The sequence below is a fragment of the Dendropsophus ebraccatus genome, chromosome 9, assembly GCF_027789765.1.
Source record: "Dendropsophus ebraccatus isolate aDenEbr1 chromosome 9, aDenEbr1.pat, whole genome shotgun sequence".
In the NCBI taxonomy this organism is placed as follows: Eukaryota; Metazoa; Chordata; class Amphibia; order Anura; family Hylidae; genus Dendropsophus; species Dendropsophus ebraccatus.
This window is the reverse complement of record NC_091462.1, coordinates 16535283-16548525: the sequence shown is the minus strand read 5'-3', so window position 1 is coordinate 16548525 and position 13243 is coordinate 16535283. Positions and strand designations below refer to the sequence as shown.

Genomic DNA, 13243 nt, shown 5'->3' with positions numbered 1-13243 from the left:
GGGAGTCTCCCACTGACATTTTGGGCCTCTAGATATGTGTTTTTAATGCTGGCGATGATTAAGTAGTAATAACTTGGTATTATTCTTCTGAGAGCTGTTCAGGCAGAAATACATCTCAAATGCTTCATGCCTCAAGTTATGAAGTTTCAAAATACGGTACAGTATAAACCTGTATTCTCTAGATAGGAGTAATGGAACTCTGTGGAGACATTCATTTTAGCTGCAATTCACATCTGAAGATTTTTTTTTTGTGCTTCCAATGACTTTAAAAATTACTAACAAAATTAAACTAATATTTTAAAAAGTCATGAAGTTAAGTTTTCTTATACCGACAACTTTAAAAATTTTTAACTAAGCATACAGATATTATATCTCGTGGCCCAACCAATATCAGTGTAGTAACTTGTAAAGTAAAAATATTTTTTATAATTTATTATTATTATCAATTATATATATATATATATATATATATATATATATATCCCTCTAAACCTAACATTCATCTATATATATATGTGTATGTATATATATATATATATATATATATATATATATATATATTTATGAAGTACCCATTTTATGGCCTTTTTCAAGCAGATACTAATTATGTTGTACCAATACCCAAGAGTTGTTCAACTACTTCAACTTAAACTTCAACTGTTTTATTTTATTTATTTTTTTTTATCCAAACCCTGACTAGTAATAAATCCATCATGTGAACCTACCCTATATAGGTATGTTCACACAAGGAGTTTCATTGCATTAAAGGAGAAATCCGGCAAAAAATGTTATTAAAGAATTGTATTGCCCCCCAAAAGTTATACAAATCACCATTATACACTTATTACGGGAAATGCACATAAAGCACGTTTTCCCTGCACTTACTACTGCATCAAGGCTTCACTTCCTGGATAACATGGTGATGTCACTTCCTGGATAACATGGGGATGTCACTTCCTGGATAACATGGGGATGTCACTTCCTGGATAACATGGTGATGTCACTTCCTGGATAACATGGTGATGTCACTTCCTGGATAACATGGTGATGTCACGACCCGACTCCCAGAGCTGTGCGGGCTGTGGCTGCTGGAGAAGATGATGGCAGGGGGATGCTCAGTGTCTCTCCAGTGCCCTGTATCCCTCAGTGTCCCCCTGCCATCATCCTCTCCAGCAGCCACAGCCCGCACAGCTCTAGGAGTTGGGTCATGACATCACCATGTTATCTAGGAAGTGACATCACCATGTTATCTAGGAAGTGACATCGCCATGTTATCCAGGAAGTGAAGCCTTGATGCAGTAGTAAGTGCAGGGAAAATGTGCTTTATGTTCATTTCCCGTAATAAGTGTATATTGGTGATTTGTATAACTTTTGGGGGAAATACAATACTTTAATAAAAGTTTTTGCCAGACTTCTCCTTTAATGTAATAAAGAATGGCTGGACGGCAGTGAAATGACTGTAATTGATTGATTCATTCACATTGCATTTTCATTGCGTTACTGCATGTGTGAACACAGCCTATATAAAAAGACTGTATTGAGCCTTAAGTGGAGTTGTTTTTAATTGGACACAGGTAACATCTATTGGGCAGATCATGGCTTTAATCTGATTGAAGTAGCAAGACTCAATGGTTCTTTCAGATATGTGGTAATCTCAAGAAATATAGATCAGCCCAGAGCTGTAGCTGTACATCCAGAAAAAGGGTAAGCACATTATTTATCCTTCTAATTTTATTACTTGTGTGTTTTTATAAGCTTAGCCTGTTATAAGAACATTAATATAAAAATGCTGAGATCAGGGAAGGGGAATGAGGCTGAGGTGGCATTTATTCAGGCTCAGGGGGTGTGAATATGAGACTAATACAGAAAGATCAGGCACAAGCTCCCTATAAACGTAACATGCATCTCCATTTTTGTCTGTCAAAACCATTGGATCTCAAAAAGGGCATAGCAAGAAAGTAAAAACATTGTTGGGCCAGGGCACATGGGGCTTATAAAACACACATGTATTGTTCAGTCTGAAGAAAACAGTTTTTAACTTTTGGACTATTATTTGTAACTTTTTGATTTTTTTGTGAATTCAAAGTCATTTTACAATTGAATTCGGTGGAATTCATTAATTCATTTGTAAAAAAAAATAAAATAAATAAGGACATATTTTATTTTTGTCAAAAAATTCTCTCTTTTGTTTTTGGCTGTTTTACTTCTCCAAAAACAACCAAACTATGTTATGTCAAGAATAACTGATGTTTTTTTGCATAATGACCACCATAGTTATGAAAGATGGCTGTCATTTTTACATAGTGTCAACTTAGCCTTAAAATGTACCTTCCAGATCAATGTCAAGATTATCTGCTAATCCGGAAGGTTGGGCCTCCTTGGATTAAAATGTATCATTGTCTGACTGCGTGTCCATATCCATGGAGACCCAATCTTCAGGATCAGCAGAGGTTTAGTCTCAGCCGTTGATTGGCTGAGCGGCAATAGTGAAGACAGATAGATCAGTAAGTATAATTTCCTAGCTCCCCTCACCACTAATAGAGCAAAGTTTGGCCCCCAGGGGTAAACTAAAACATGCGAGGGTCAGACTGTCACTTTTAGATTAAATTTATACCCTCCACTCTGCCGAGCAGGGGGCACCTGGAAAAATATTCAAGTCTGCTATTGTTTTTAACGGCGGCTCGTTACTCAAGCTGAGTACTCAAGTAACGAGCTCTCGAATATTTTGATATTCGCTCATCTCCACCCACTGATTTTAGTTTCACTCTATAAAATAAAAAGATAGTGGGGGCATTAAATGGTTAAAACAATACATTTTGTAGCAGCCAGTTCACTGACTAGATTCCTTAAATAAATTAGTTTTACATTGACTCTCATTTTATTATATGTCACAGTTACCTTTTTTGGACTGAATGGGGGCAAACTCCCTGTATAAGCAGAGCCCGATTGGATGGATCTGAAAGAACAATCCTGGTGAACACGGGAATCTCTTGGCCAAATGGAATCTCTGTAGACTATGAGGTCAGTTTCCTCCTTACATATTTATAAAGTGTTCTGTAGTTACAAGCACACACCTTCTGTTCACCTTACCATTATCCTTGTAATAAAGTGCTCCTGTGAAAGAAAAAAAAAAAATTGCTGGCTGAAGTTTACTTTGAAATTGATCTTTAGGAAAACAAATTATACTGGTGCGACGCCCGTACGGACAAGATAGAAAGGATCGACCTTGAAAGTGGACGGAATCGGGAGATTGTGCTGTCAGGGAGCAATGTGGATATGTTTTCAGTTGTCGTCTTCGGGGCTTACATCTACTGGTCTGACAGGTAATTTATTTTTCCATAAGTATTTGAGTCTGAAAATGTTATTTCAGCACCAGCTGCTTCACCCTTGTAGGATTAGCCATCCCTTAGCAAGGTCACAATAAGGATCTCATAGAGCCATGTAATTTCCACAGAAAAGGCATTTTCGATATTCAATGCTAAACCGTATCAATGTCACAGACACAAGTAGGTTTCCATGCCGTCTGTTAGGCCAGCTGTCTGTTGCATTTTAACGACTTGTTTGATTTTAATTATCCCAGGATTGTTGATCTGCGATTTTCTTTCTCTTTTTTTTTTTTGGCAGAGCGCACTCCAACGGCTCCATCAGAAGGGGCCACAAGAACGATGCCTCTGATGCCGTGACCATGAGAACGGGACTCGGAATTAACCTAAAGGATGTAACGGTCTTCAATCGAGCAAGAGAGAAAGGTTAGCGCCTCCTATGTTATTAGCAGTTCACATTTGTCAGGACACTTTGCTTTCCCTTTTTGATAGACTTGGACGACGTGAAGCAATTTAGCAGAAGTGCCGAGGAAGCACAAATTTGTTAATGGTCCTGAAAACACAATATGCATAAAAACTGCTTAAAGAGTTGCATATCACATACTAATTAAAATATTACATGATCCAATAGGCAGAACCCAATCTAAAAAGGGGCTACCCCAAGATTAAGATATTATCTATCCACAGGTTATAGTTAGCAGATCGATGAGACCCCACTGATAACAAAAATTAAGGTCCTTAGTCCCTCGAGTGAATGGCATGTGAATGCTGCTCTATTTTCTGCCTATGGACTTTCTGGACTTTTCGTTAAGACTGAAGAAATTGGATGCAGCCCTAGCCTACGGCTGTATCCATGTTTTACCTGTGGCCTTCAGCCACTGGTAAGTAAAAGCTGCAAGCTCGAGTTCGGATTAACCTGGACATGCTTGAGGTTTGATCTCTAATCAGAACTGGTACTTGGATGTTTCTGTACTGATACTAATTTTAAGCCTCCTGAACACATTTGTGCTGTTTTTGAGGACTGCAAAAAGTATGGACAGCACAAGGTGTGTCATCCATGGGTCCCCCACAACCACTGACCACAGATCAATCACGGGAGGATACCATAGCTATTAAGAATCCAGTTGTGTTTTATTGATAAAAGAGCAGCCATGTAGCCAAGAGATAATTGTTTAAGGACAAAAAATTCTTGATACTAAAAGGGTTAACATCCCGGAACCAAGGCACAAAATTAAGAAATGTAATTAGCCATTTAGTGCAAAGTTTTCCTGATTGGAGATTCAGGCAAGTTGAATTGGCTTTTCCACAAACTTTGCTAAATCCTCTAAGTTTTCCATTTCTAATTAGCATCAATGACTGAGTGTTAATTAGCGAATGCTTTCATTCAATTTAGAGAGATGTTTGTACATTTCTTACTAGGTTCAAAGACAAGTCAATATATAGATGATTATGCGGAGACAGCGTGTTTCTTTTCAAGTTGCTTTTCGCTCATTTGTCCTAGACAAAACGCTGAAACAAACTTAATCTTCTTTCTCGTTTTGTAAGGTTTGTTTTGTGAGTGAAAAATAGAGAAGTTAATAGCTAATTCCATTAAATGTACTTATCGCGTGGAAGAAGCGATTGGGTATAAACAGTATTATAATGTACAAATATATTTCTCTATAGTCGACCCATAAAATGAGCATTCATATGCTGCATAGGCCTTTCTAAGGCTGCAAGTATATCTGATTTGAGAGGCTCTTAGATGAGAAGAGCCACTGTCCATAGCCCTCTGTATGATGCTGTGCTGATTTTGATGTTAGGTCTTCTGAACACTTCTGTGTTGTTTTTGAGGACTGCAAAACCACTGATTACAATATGTATAGATAGTACAAGGAGTGTTATCAATGGACCAACAACCACAGACCATGAGGGCCATAAAAGTCTATGGACCCTGGACTGGAAATACAGTCCATATAATGTCATTAACTACTTTTTCGCTGCCGAGGCTCTGAGAAAATGCAAGGACCATAGGCATTACAGTCATGTGCACTGGTTCATAGGCATTTGTGAACAGTATGCCAACCACAAGTGCAGCGGCTTAATACTGGGTTCAGGTCACCATTGACATGCATAAAAGTAGGTCTAACATTTTTGCCATGGACGTTCACCACCTTTAGACATCATGCTATAAAACAAAGCTGAACTTACCAGTAATCCAGGTCCAGACTCCTGAATGCAGCTATATAACAGCTATATTTACTATATCCAGGTCCAGTCTCCTGAAGGCAGCCATATAACAGCTATACTTACTGCATCCAGGTTCAGTCTCCTAAAGGCAGCTATAAAACAGCTATACTTACTTGTATCCAGGTCCAGTCTCCTGAAGGCAGATTTTCTGACTTGGGCTGGTTGGAAAAAAAAACAGACTAAAGACAGTAACTCCAGCCAGTACAGAGAGTCACGGCTCAATGTGTCCAACAATCACATGACGGCCTTCTCTGTGAGCGCTCAGATGGCCTGGGATACATAGAAATTCTGACTGTTTCCAGTTTTTTTGAGAGAAAAAAGTCAGAATACAGGAAGTGTTGTGTTCTCCATGATAACTAAAAAATAAATAGTGAATGTAAATTGCAAACTTGCTTCATATCACATCTACTGCTGATTTAGATTTTGAAAGTTATAACGACAGTGACACTTTAAATAGGATGATATCTATTCCACAAGTGATTTTAATTGACTAAACTAGATTTGTAATAATAAATAGATGAGTTTACAGTAGTTGATACCTTTTAATGGCTGGGAAAGCTTTTAACACTGCATGTGGCTTCTTCTTCAATCCAAGTTTTATCCAACAATTAAAGATTTGTCCCAATATTCCTCTTTGAATACTGTATATAGCCAACATAGACCATCGATTGGCCTATTCTTATTTTTTTACATAAATTGAATGAGCTCCCATGGGGTAAACTCCCATTCATTGATGATTAACCTCAAATTTGGGATCAGCTGTCAATGTACATTGACTTAAAAACACATTTTTAAGTGATTACATTTTAGCATTTAATTTTGTTTTAGAGTTTTCAGCCCAGTTTTATGGAGCATACCTTGGCTCTATTATTCATTAGAATGCAGACTGTTCAAACAGTCAATCCTTATGAGATTTAATAAAAGAGTAGAATAAACATGGTCACTGACCTGCAACAGTCACAAAATGCCTCTTTTTTCCCCCCTCCCTACAGGAACCAACATCTGTGCTAAAAACAATGGAGGATGTCAACAAATTTGCTTATACCGGGGGAATATGCAAAGGACGTGTGCCTGCGCTCATGGATTTCTAGCCAAAAATGGGATTACTTGTCTAAAACACGAGGGTTATTTGCTGTACTCTGGAAGAACAGTTTTGAAAAGTATTCACCTTTCTGATGAAACCAACCTGAACTCACCCGTACAACCATTCGAAAATACGGAATATTTCAAGAACATTATCTCCCTGGCGTTTGATTACAATTTTAATGAGAAAGGCACAAACCGCATTTTTTACAGTGATGCCCATTATGGAAATATCCAGTTAATCAAAGACGACTGGACGGGAAGAAAAATTATAGTTGAAAGTAAGTAAACATCCACCTTTTAGGTGTAATATACTGGAATATATGGAACACTACATATAACTTAGTACTGGATTGATGGGTATTTTTAATTTGATACTTTGTGGTTTGCTAAGTAGCCACCATCATCTAGAGCAGTGGTCTCTAACCAGTGGCTTATCAACTTTTTCAATTTCCAGAATGGCTAGATGTCTGAGAAAACTCTCAGATTTTGCACAGGTTAGTGATCACCGATCTAGAAAGTTTTATAACACTAAGTCCCATAAATTGTTAAAGAGACTCTCGGTAGGTTTATGCTGTTCTATCTAAGGGTAGCTTAATCTAGTGACAGAGAAGCTGAACAGAATGATATATCACTTACATTGTTCTGTGCAGCTGATCAAGGGGCATTTTCTCTTAATAAGTAGTCCTCTCCATTAAGTGCATGTGCTCAGTGGTCCTGGATATTCATGAGAAGCAGCCCCCCCCACACACACACACCAGCTTCTGATTGATAGTTATCTATTGATGCTGTGTATAAACAGTCAACTGTCAATCAGCAGCTGGAGTGCAGGGGGAGGGGTGTGGCAAGAAATAAGATTCTCCTGCATATTAGGAGAACAGTTTAACAAAATGATGTAAGTAATACACTGATTCTGTTACTAGTTTTTTTCCACCCCTAATTTAAGGCAGAATAAACCTAGTGACAGATTCCCTTTAAACTTGACAAACAGACTTGATACACAATATTGTAGTGTTGTCTATGGCTTTGATATATTATAACTTGAAATTGTTAACCAAATGGGTGGTTGATGTATGTCACTAGATTTATCACTTTCATTGGTTCATTCTACAACTTTTTGAAGCTCATTTGCATGTTTCACTTAAACGTGTTCTATACTTGAGCTATATTTTAAAGAGCTGAATAGAATGGAGCTCTCCTGCATAAATCTGTCGGTACCATGTCTATCCATATAAGAAGAGATTGTGTACCCACTGGATAACATATAATTTGTCTTCTGTTTGAGGATTCAATAAAAAAACACTGAAGATGAGTGGATAAGTTTGGGGTGTTGTGTGATTTCAGAACAGGGAAAGGTTTTTCACCTATGAATATACTTAAAGAAATAGAGATCTGTCTGTGATTGATGGGCATTCATTTCAAGTTAGAGGTATTCAGGGCAAGGGACATTTTTTAACATATTCCCAGGATTGGTTTGTTTAAATATAATAAAGCACACTTACCTCCCTGGCTCCAGTGCCACCACTGCTATCCTGTTGCATCATCTCCTTGTTTGGCTGCTTCCGGGTCCTGGGGCTGTGATTCTGATGGCCCGCACAGACAATCAGTGGCTGATGCAGGAAACCGCTGCATCTGCTGATGGGCTGGGAAGCCTGCAGTGTCACGGCTCCAGGACCCATAAGCGGCCAAACAGTGGGACGGAGCAGCAGGATAGTGGCGGTAACGCTGGAGCCAGGGAGGTAAGTGTGCTTTATTATGTTAAAACCATCTGGGCCACCACCAGGGCATATTTAAAAAAAAAATGTCCCTTGCCTTGAGTACCTCTTTAAGCATGGTAAAACCCCTATAAAACATACATAAAAAGCAGCATAATGAAAGCTCTATATTTAAAATATGCACAGTGCACACACTATATACTTATATATAGCAGGTTTGTACATACTTTTTTCATGTGCATGCATTCATAGATAAATGGAAAAAAAAAATCAAAAAGTGGTCACCCACAGACCTTTGGATCATTTTGATCATTACATAGCTCCCTGGTTAGTTTTTTCAGAGATCCCCCATTACGTGACCAAATAAATAACAGCCTAATGAGCTTCTTATTCTACACCTCCTTGCAGGCTAGTCATATTTTAGATTCCCTTAGTCCTTGTTCTTGATTCTGCGAAAGCCTGAAGATGTGTATGCTTGATGTGTTTTCATATTTTCTAGACTCGCATTAAATCCAAGCACGTGAACTTGTTATATTTGGCTTCTTTGAGAAATCCTTCGACTTGTTGAGACATAGATGTTGTACTCATTAATGTTGCATTGACTCGGAGCTGTATATGAAGAATTAGTTTTACAAATACATGTATAAGAAGAAGCGTATGATGGATTTTATCTGAGTTGTGTTATGCCGGAACCTTGTGAGACGTGAATAGAGAAATCATTATATCCATCTAATTTATAAACAAAGTGGACGAGGCCGAAATCCATGGAAGGGAATTGAGTTTTCCCAACGCATAGGTGGTTCATGTTATGAAGCTGGATGGTGTTTGCTAGGTACAGACTTGTCCACCCTTGTGAATATTCAGACACTTCATGTTTTATGGCGTAGGTCCTTTGTTCAAACCAATGAAGAAGCCTAAAATAATAGAGAAGGTGCCATAGGGTGATAAGGTCTGAAAAAATCAGAATCAGGTAAGTATGGATATGCTCACCTGCTAAGAACACAACACCTCTGTATCCTGTCAGTGAAGATAGATAATTGCCGCTGCAGCCGGTTCCGAGGGTGTACTCTTTGATCCTTAGCCACAGGATCAGGAGTAGGCAACTGAATAAAAGTGTCAGGTCCACGGAACTTACCTGGATGAATAGAAACCAGGAAATGGCGCTCACAGCATCAATAAGCGAGATGGGTAAATAGTAGTTTATTGGTCTTGACAACAACCTGTTTCAGGGTATACAGTACACCCCTTTATCAAGTTAAAAGAGACATGTCTATTTAACTTAACCCTTAGAGGACCGGGCCAATTTAAATTTTTGCGTTTTCGTTTTTTCATCCTTGTGCTTAAAAGGCCATAGCACTTGCATTTTTTCACCTAGAAACCCACATTAGCCCTTATTTTTTGCGCCACTAATTGTACTTTGCAATGGCAGGCTGAATTTTTCATAAAGTACACTGCGAAACCAGAAAAAAAATTATTTTCTTTTTTTTGGAGGGTATTTTTTTACGCCATTTGCCCTGGGGTAAAACTGACTTTTTAAATATGTTCCTCAAGTTGTTACAATTACAACGATATATAACATGTATAACTTTTCTTTTATCTGATGGCCTGTAAAAAATTCAAACAATTGTTAACAAATATATGTTCCTTAAAATCACTCCATTCCCAGGCTTATAGCGCTTTTACCCTTTCGTCTATGGGGCTGCGTGAGGTTTCATTTTTGCGCATATGCGACTTTTTGATTGCTTTTTATTACAATTTTTCTGGATTTGATGCGACCAAAAATGCACAATTTTGCACTTTGGGATTTTTTTGCGCTGACGCCGTTTACCGTGCGAGATCAGAAATGTGATTAATTAATAGTTTGGGCGATTATGCACGCGGCGATACCAAATGTGTTTATTTATTTATTTTTATTTATAACATGGGAAAAGGGGGGTGATTCACACTTTTATTAGGGGAGGGGGCTTTTTATTATTAATGACACTTTTTTTTTTACTTTTACACTTATACTAGAAGCCCCCCTGGGGGACTTCTAGTATAAGTACACTGATCTCTCATTGCGATCTATGCTGCATAGTAATACAGCATAGATCAATGAGCTGCAGCAGCCGGAAGAAACCGAATGCCGAGCTGGGATCAGCGCCCTTAAGGCGCAGACCCCAGCCGGGTGAAGACACGGGGATCGCTCCTCCAGGACAACGTCCGGGGGGGGGGGGGGCAAACTCCGCCACTAGACACCAGGGAACGGCTGCATCAGGTAACATCTTTGACAGCTGCATCCGATTATCTAATAGCCACGGTCCCGGCATGCGGCACCCGGGACCGCGGCGGTTCAGAGCGCGGCCGCCGCACGGCCCCACTCTGAACACCTGTGGGCGGCCCTGGACATACAGGTACGTCCAGGGTCGCCTAAAGGTTAATAAAGGGGTGTATACCCTGAAAGGTGTTGTTGAGTGGGTTGGTCAGGAGGGGATTTACCAATCCTTGTTTTCTAGAGTAAAAAGTTGAAAAGTTATGAGCAAGTCTCATATTGTTAAAGAAAATCGATATTTTAAAAGGGAACTATTAGCAGGTTATATAAATATAACCTGCTGATAACCACTTATAGCACTCAGGATGCTGAGGAGGAAGGTATTTGTTTTATCGTTCTCCTTGGCGCTGGTCCCATGCTGTTAGTCGGAGTAATCTTCACTCCAGTGCACTGTTAGGAGCACTACCGTGTCATTGCCCACTCCATTGTATTCTTATTAGAAGGAGCAGACCGATGATGTGACAAAGCTCCTAACAGTGCTCTGGAACTGAGATTACTTTGACTAACAGCACGGGACCAGCGCCATGGAGGAAGGTAAGACACATACCTTCCTCCTCAGCATCCTGGGCGCTATAACGGTCTATCAGCAGGCTTAAGTCTTCTAACCTGCTTATCACAAGACTGCATGTTAACCCTGCCTCGGTAAATCACAGCAACCATTGCAGCTCCTTCTAGTTCCATTCTGCTCCTCACTTTAACCTGTTTCCAAGACAAGAGATTGGAGCAAGACCAACCTGGTCAGCCAGTCACTGAGAGCAGTGGTGTCCTGTCTTAGCCATTGATCAGCTTAGTAGGCAGATCCCGTCCCAACACCTCTCAGAAGCAGAAGATAGCAGAGAGGTGAACACAATACTGGAAAGAAACAGAAGGAGCCTTAACATGAGATGTAGACAGTTATAAGCTGGAGAGCTTTTTTCTTACAATCTACACCCTTATTTAGTCTAAGGTATAGTAGGACCAGATAAGAACATATCCATCAACTTATTATTATTATTATTATTATTATTATTATTATATATATTTTTTTATTATTATTATTATTTTTTTATGCAAAAGTGAAAAAAAAGTTGGAAACTTTTTCACAAAACAGGTGTGCAACAAAATGTACACCCAATGTACACACACTAAAAACATTAAAAAAATCTTTCAAGGGGACTTGAACCTTAAAACGGAGTAGAAACTTCTCTGCTTTTTGTTCATGGAGAAACAAGATAGCACTTAAGCTACTCAGGGAGTGCAGCGGCTCCGTTCTATATAAGCGTTGTTGTGGCTGATGGGAGTAATGATGTGCTTCTATAGCTCATCTGTTGCTCAGACACCTTAGTAGGAGAGTATATAATCAGCCGCCCTGGACTTTAATTTGTTGCTGTTGGTTTACATCCTGTTAGGATTGTTTTTTAACAAGTTACTTGCTAATTTTCCTGAGATGGAACTATATAATTGAAGTCTCTGGGGCTTACGTTTAATTAAATTCTCCAAAAAAGCGCTATTTTTGTCTCCTTTTTTCAGAAATATGAATTAAACATCAAATGAGGCTGCCTGAGAATTAGCATAGACAAAACATCTTTACAGTTTGCACAGAGAGCGGAACGAGACTTCATCATTACCGTGCACTTTCAATGTGTATTTTACCTTTAATTTCTCTACAATTATCTATAGAAAACGAATATACTGTTTTTACACTTCAGAAAAGTCCACATTATTTAAAGGGTTCTCTGTAGGGATGGTCCGAACCCTTCAAGGTTCGGGTTCGTATGAACCCGAACGCTCGGCATCAGATACCCGCTGTCTGCCCGCTCCGTGGAGCGGGTGGATACAGTGGGAGGACCGCCTGGAAAACTGGGATACAGTCTATGGCTATGGCTGTATCCCAGTTTTCCAGGCGGTCCTCCCACTTGATCTGCCCGCTGCACAGAGCGGGCAGACAACAGGAATCATTACCGAGAGTTTGGGTTCGAGTATTAGGGTACTCAATTGTACTCGTTACTCGGATAAGCATCTTGCGATACTCGAGAAAATCTCATCATCCGTTTCCTGTAAGTTTGGCATCCGTTTCCTGTAAGTTTGGGCGCTATTTCTCAGCCAATAAACATGCAGGAGACTCTTTGGTACATACTGCGATCACGTGGGACCCATACATGCCGAAAGCAGCGATTGGTTGGCCAAATCAGATGACCCTGCCATATAAAACTTGACGCTGGGAGTACTCGCTTCAGGCGCATGCTGTGAGAGATTAGGGACAGAGCTGCTGCTGGTCAGGGAGAGCGTTAAGGAGGGAATTAACATTCCAGTAGGCAGGGAATACTAGCAAAACAACCAAACAGCCCTTGTAAGGGCTTCAAATTGTTTTTAAATTGTATTACTACAGACTGCTGGCTGGGACTTGCAGTGCTGCTACCGCAATTTAACCAGCACACTGTGGTGACCGGCTGCTGGCAGAAAGGGGACATTAGGTGTTGCACACAGACCGCTAAGAAGTGCTCAGTACTATTTGATTGGTCCCTCTACTATATTTCTGATTTCTGTATTTCTTACACAAGGCATAGCTAAGTTCACTACTGCTTCCACACTGTAAAGGGGGT

At 39.5% G+C, this 13243-nt stretch overlaps 1 protein-coding gene across 1 annotated transcript in view; it reads left to right on the top strand.

The window, feature by feature from the left end:
• LRP1B (LDL receptor related protein 1B) overlaps positions 1 to 13243 on the top strand; it is a 631601-nt gene that overhangs the window by 360825 nt on the left and 257533 nt on the right. The window contains exons 35-39 of the mRNA XM_069982660.1: positions 1575 to 1704; positions 2895 to 3021; positions 3172 to 3323; positions 3625 to 3749; positions 6545 to 6916. Of these exons, the coding sequence (XP_069838761.1) occupies positions 1575 to 1704; positions 2895 to 3021; positions 3172 to 3323; positions 3625 to 3749; positions 6545 to 6916 (906 nt within the window). The remainder of the gene's footprint in view (positions 1 to 1574; positions 1705 to 2894; positions 3022 to 3171; positions 3324 to 3624; positions 3750 to 6544; positions 6917 to 13243) is intronic.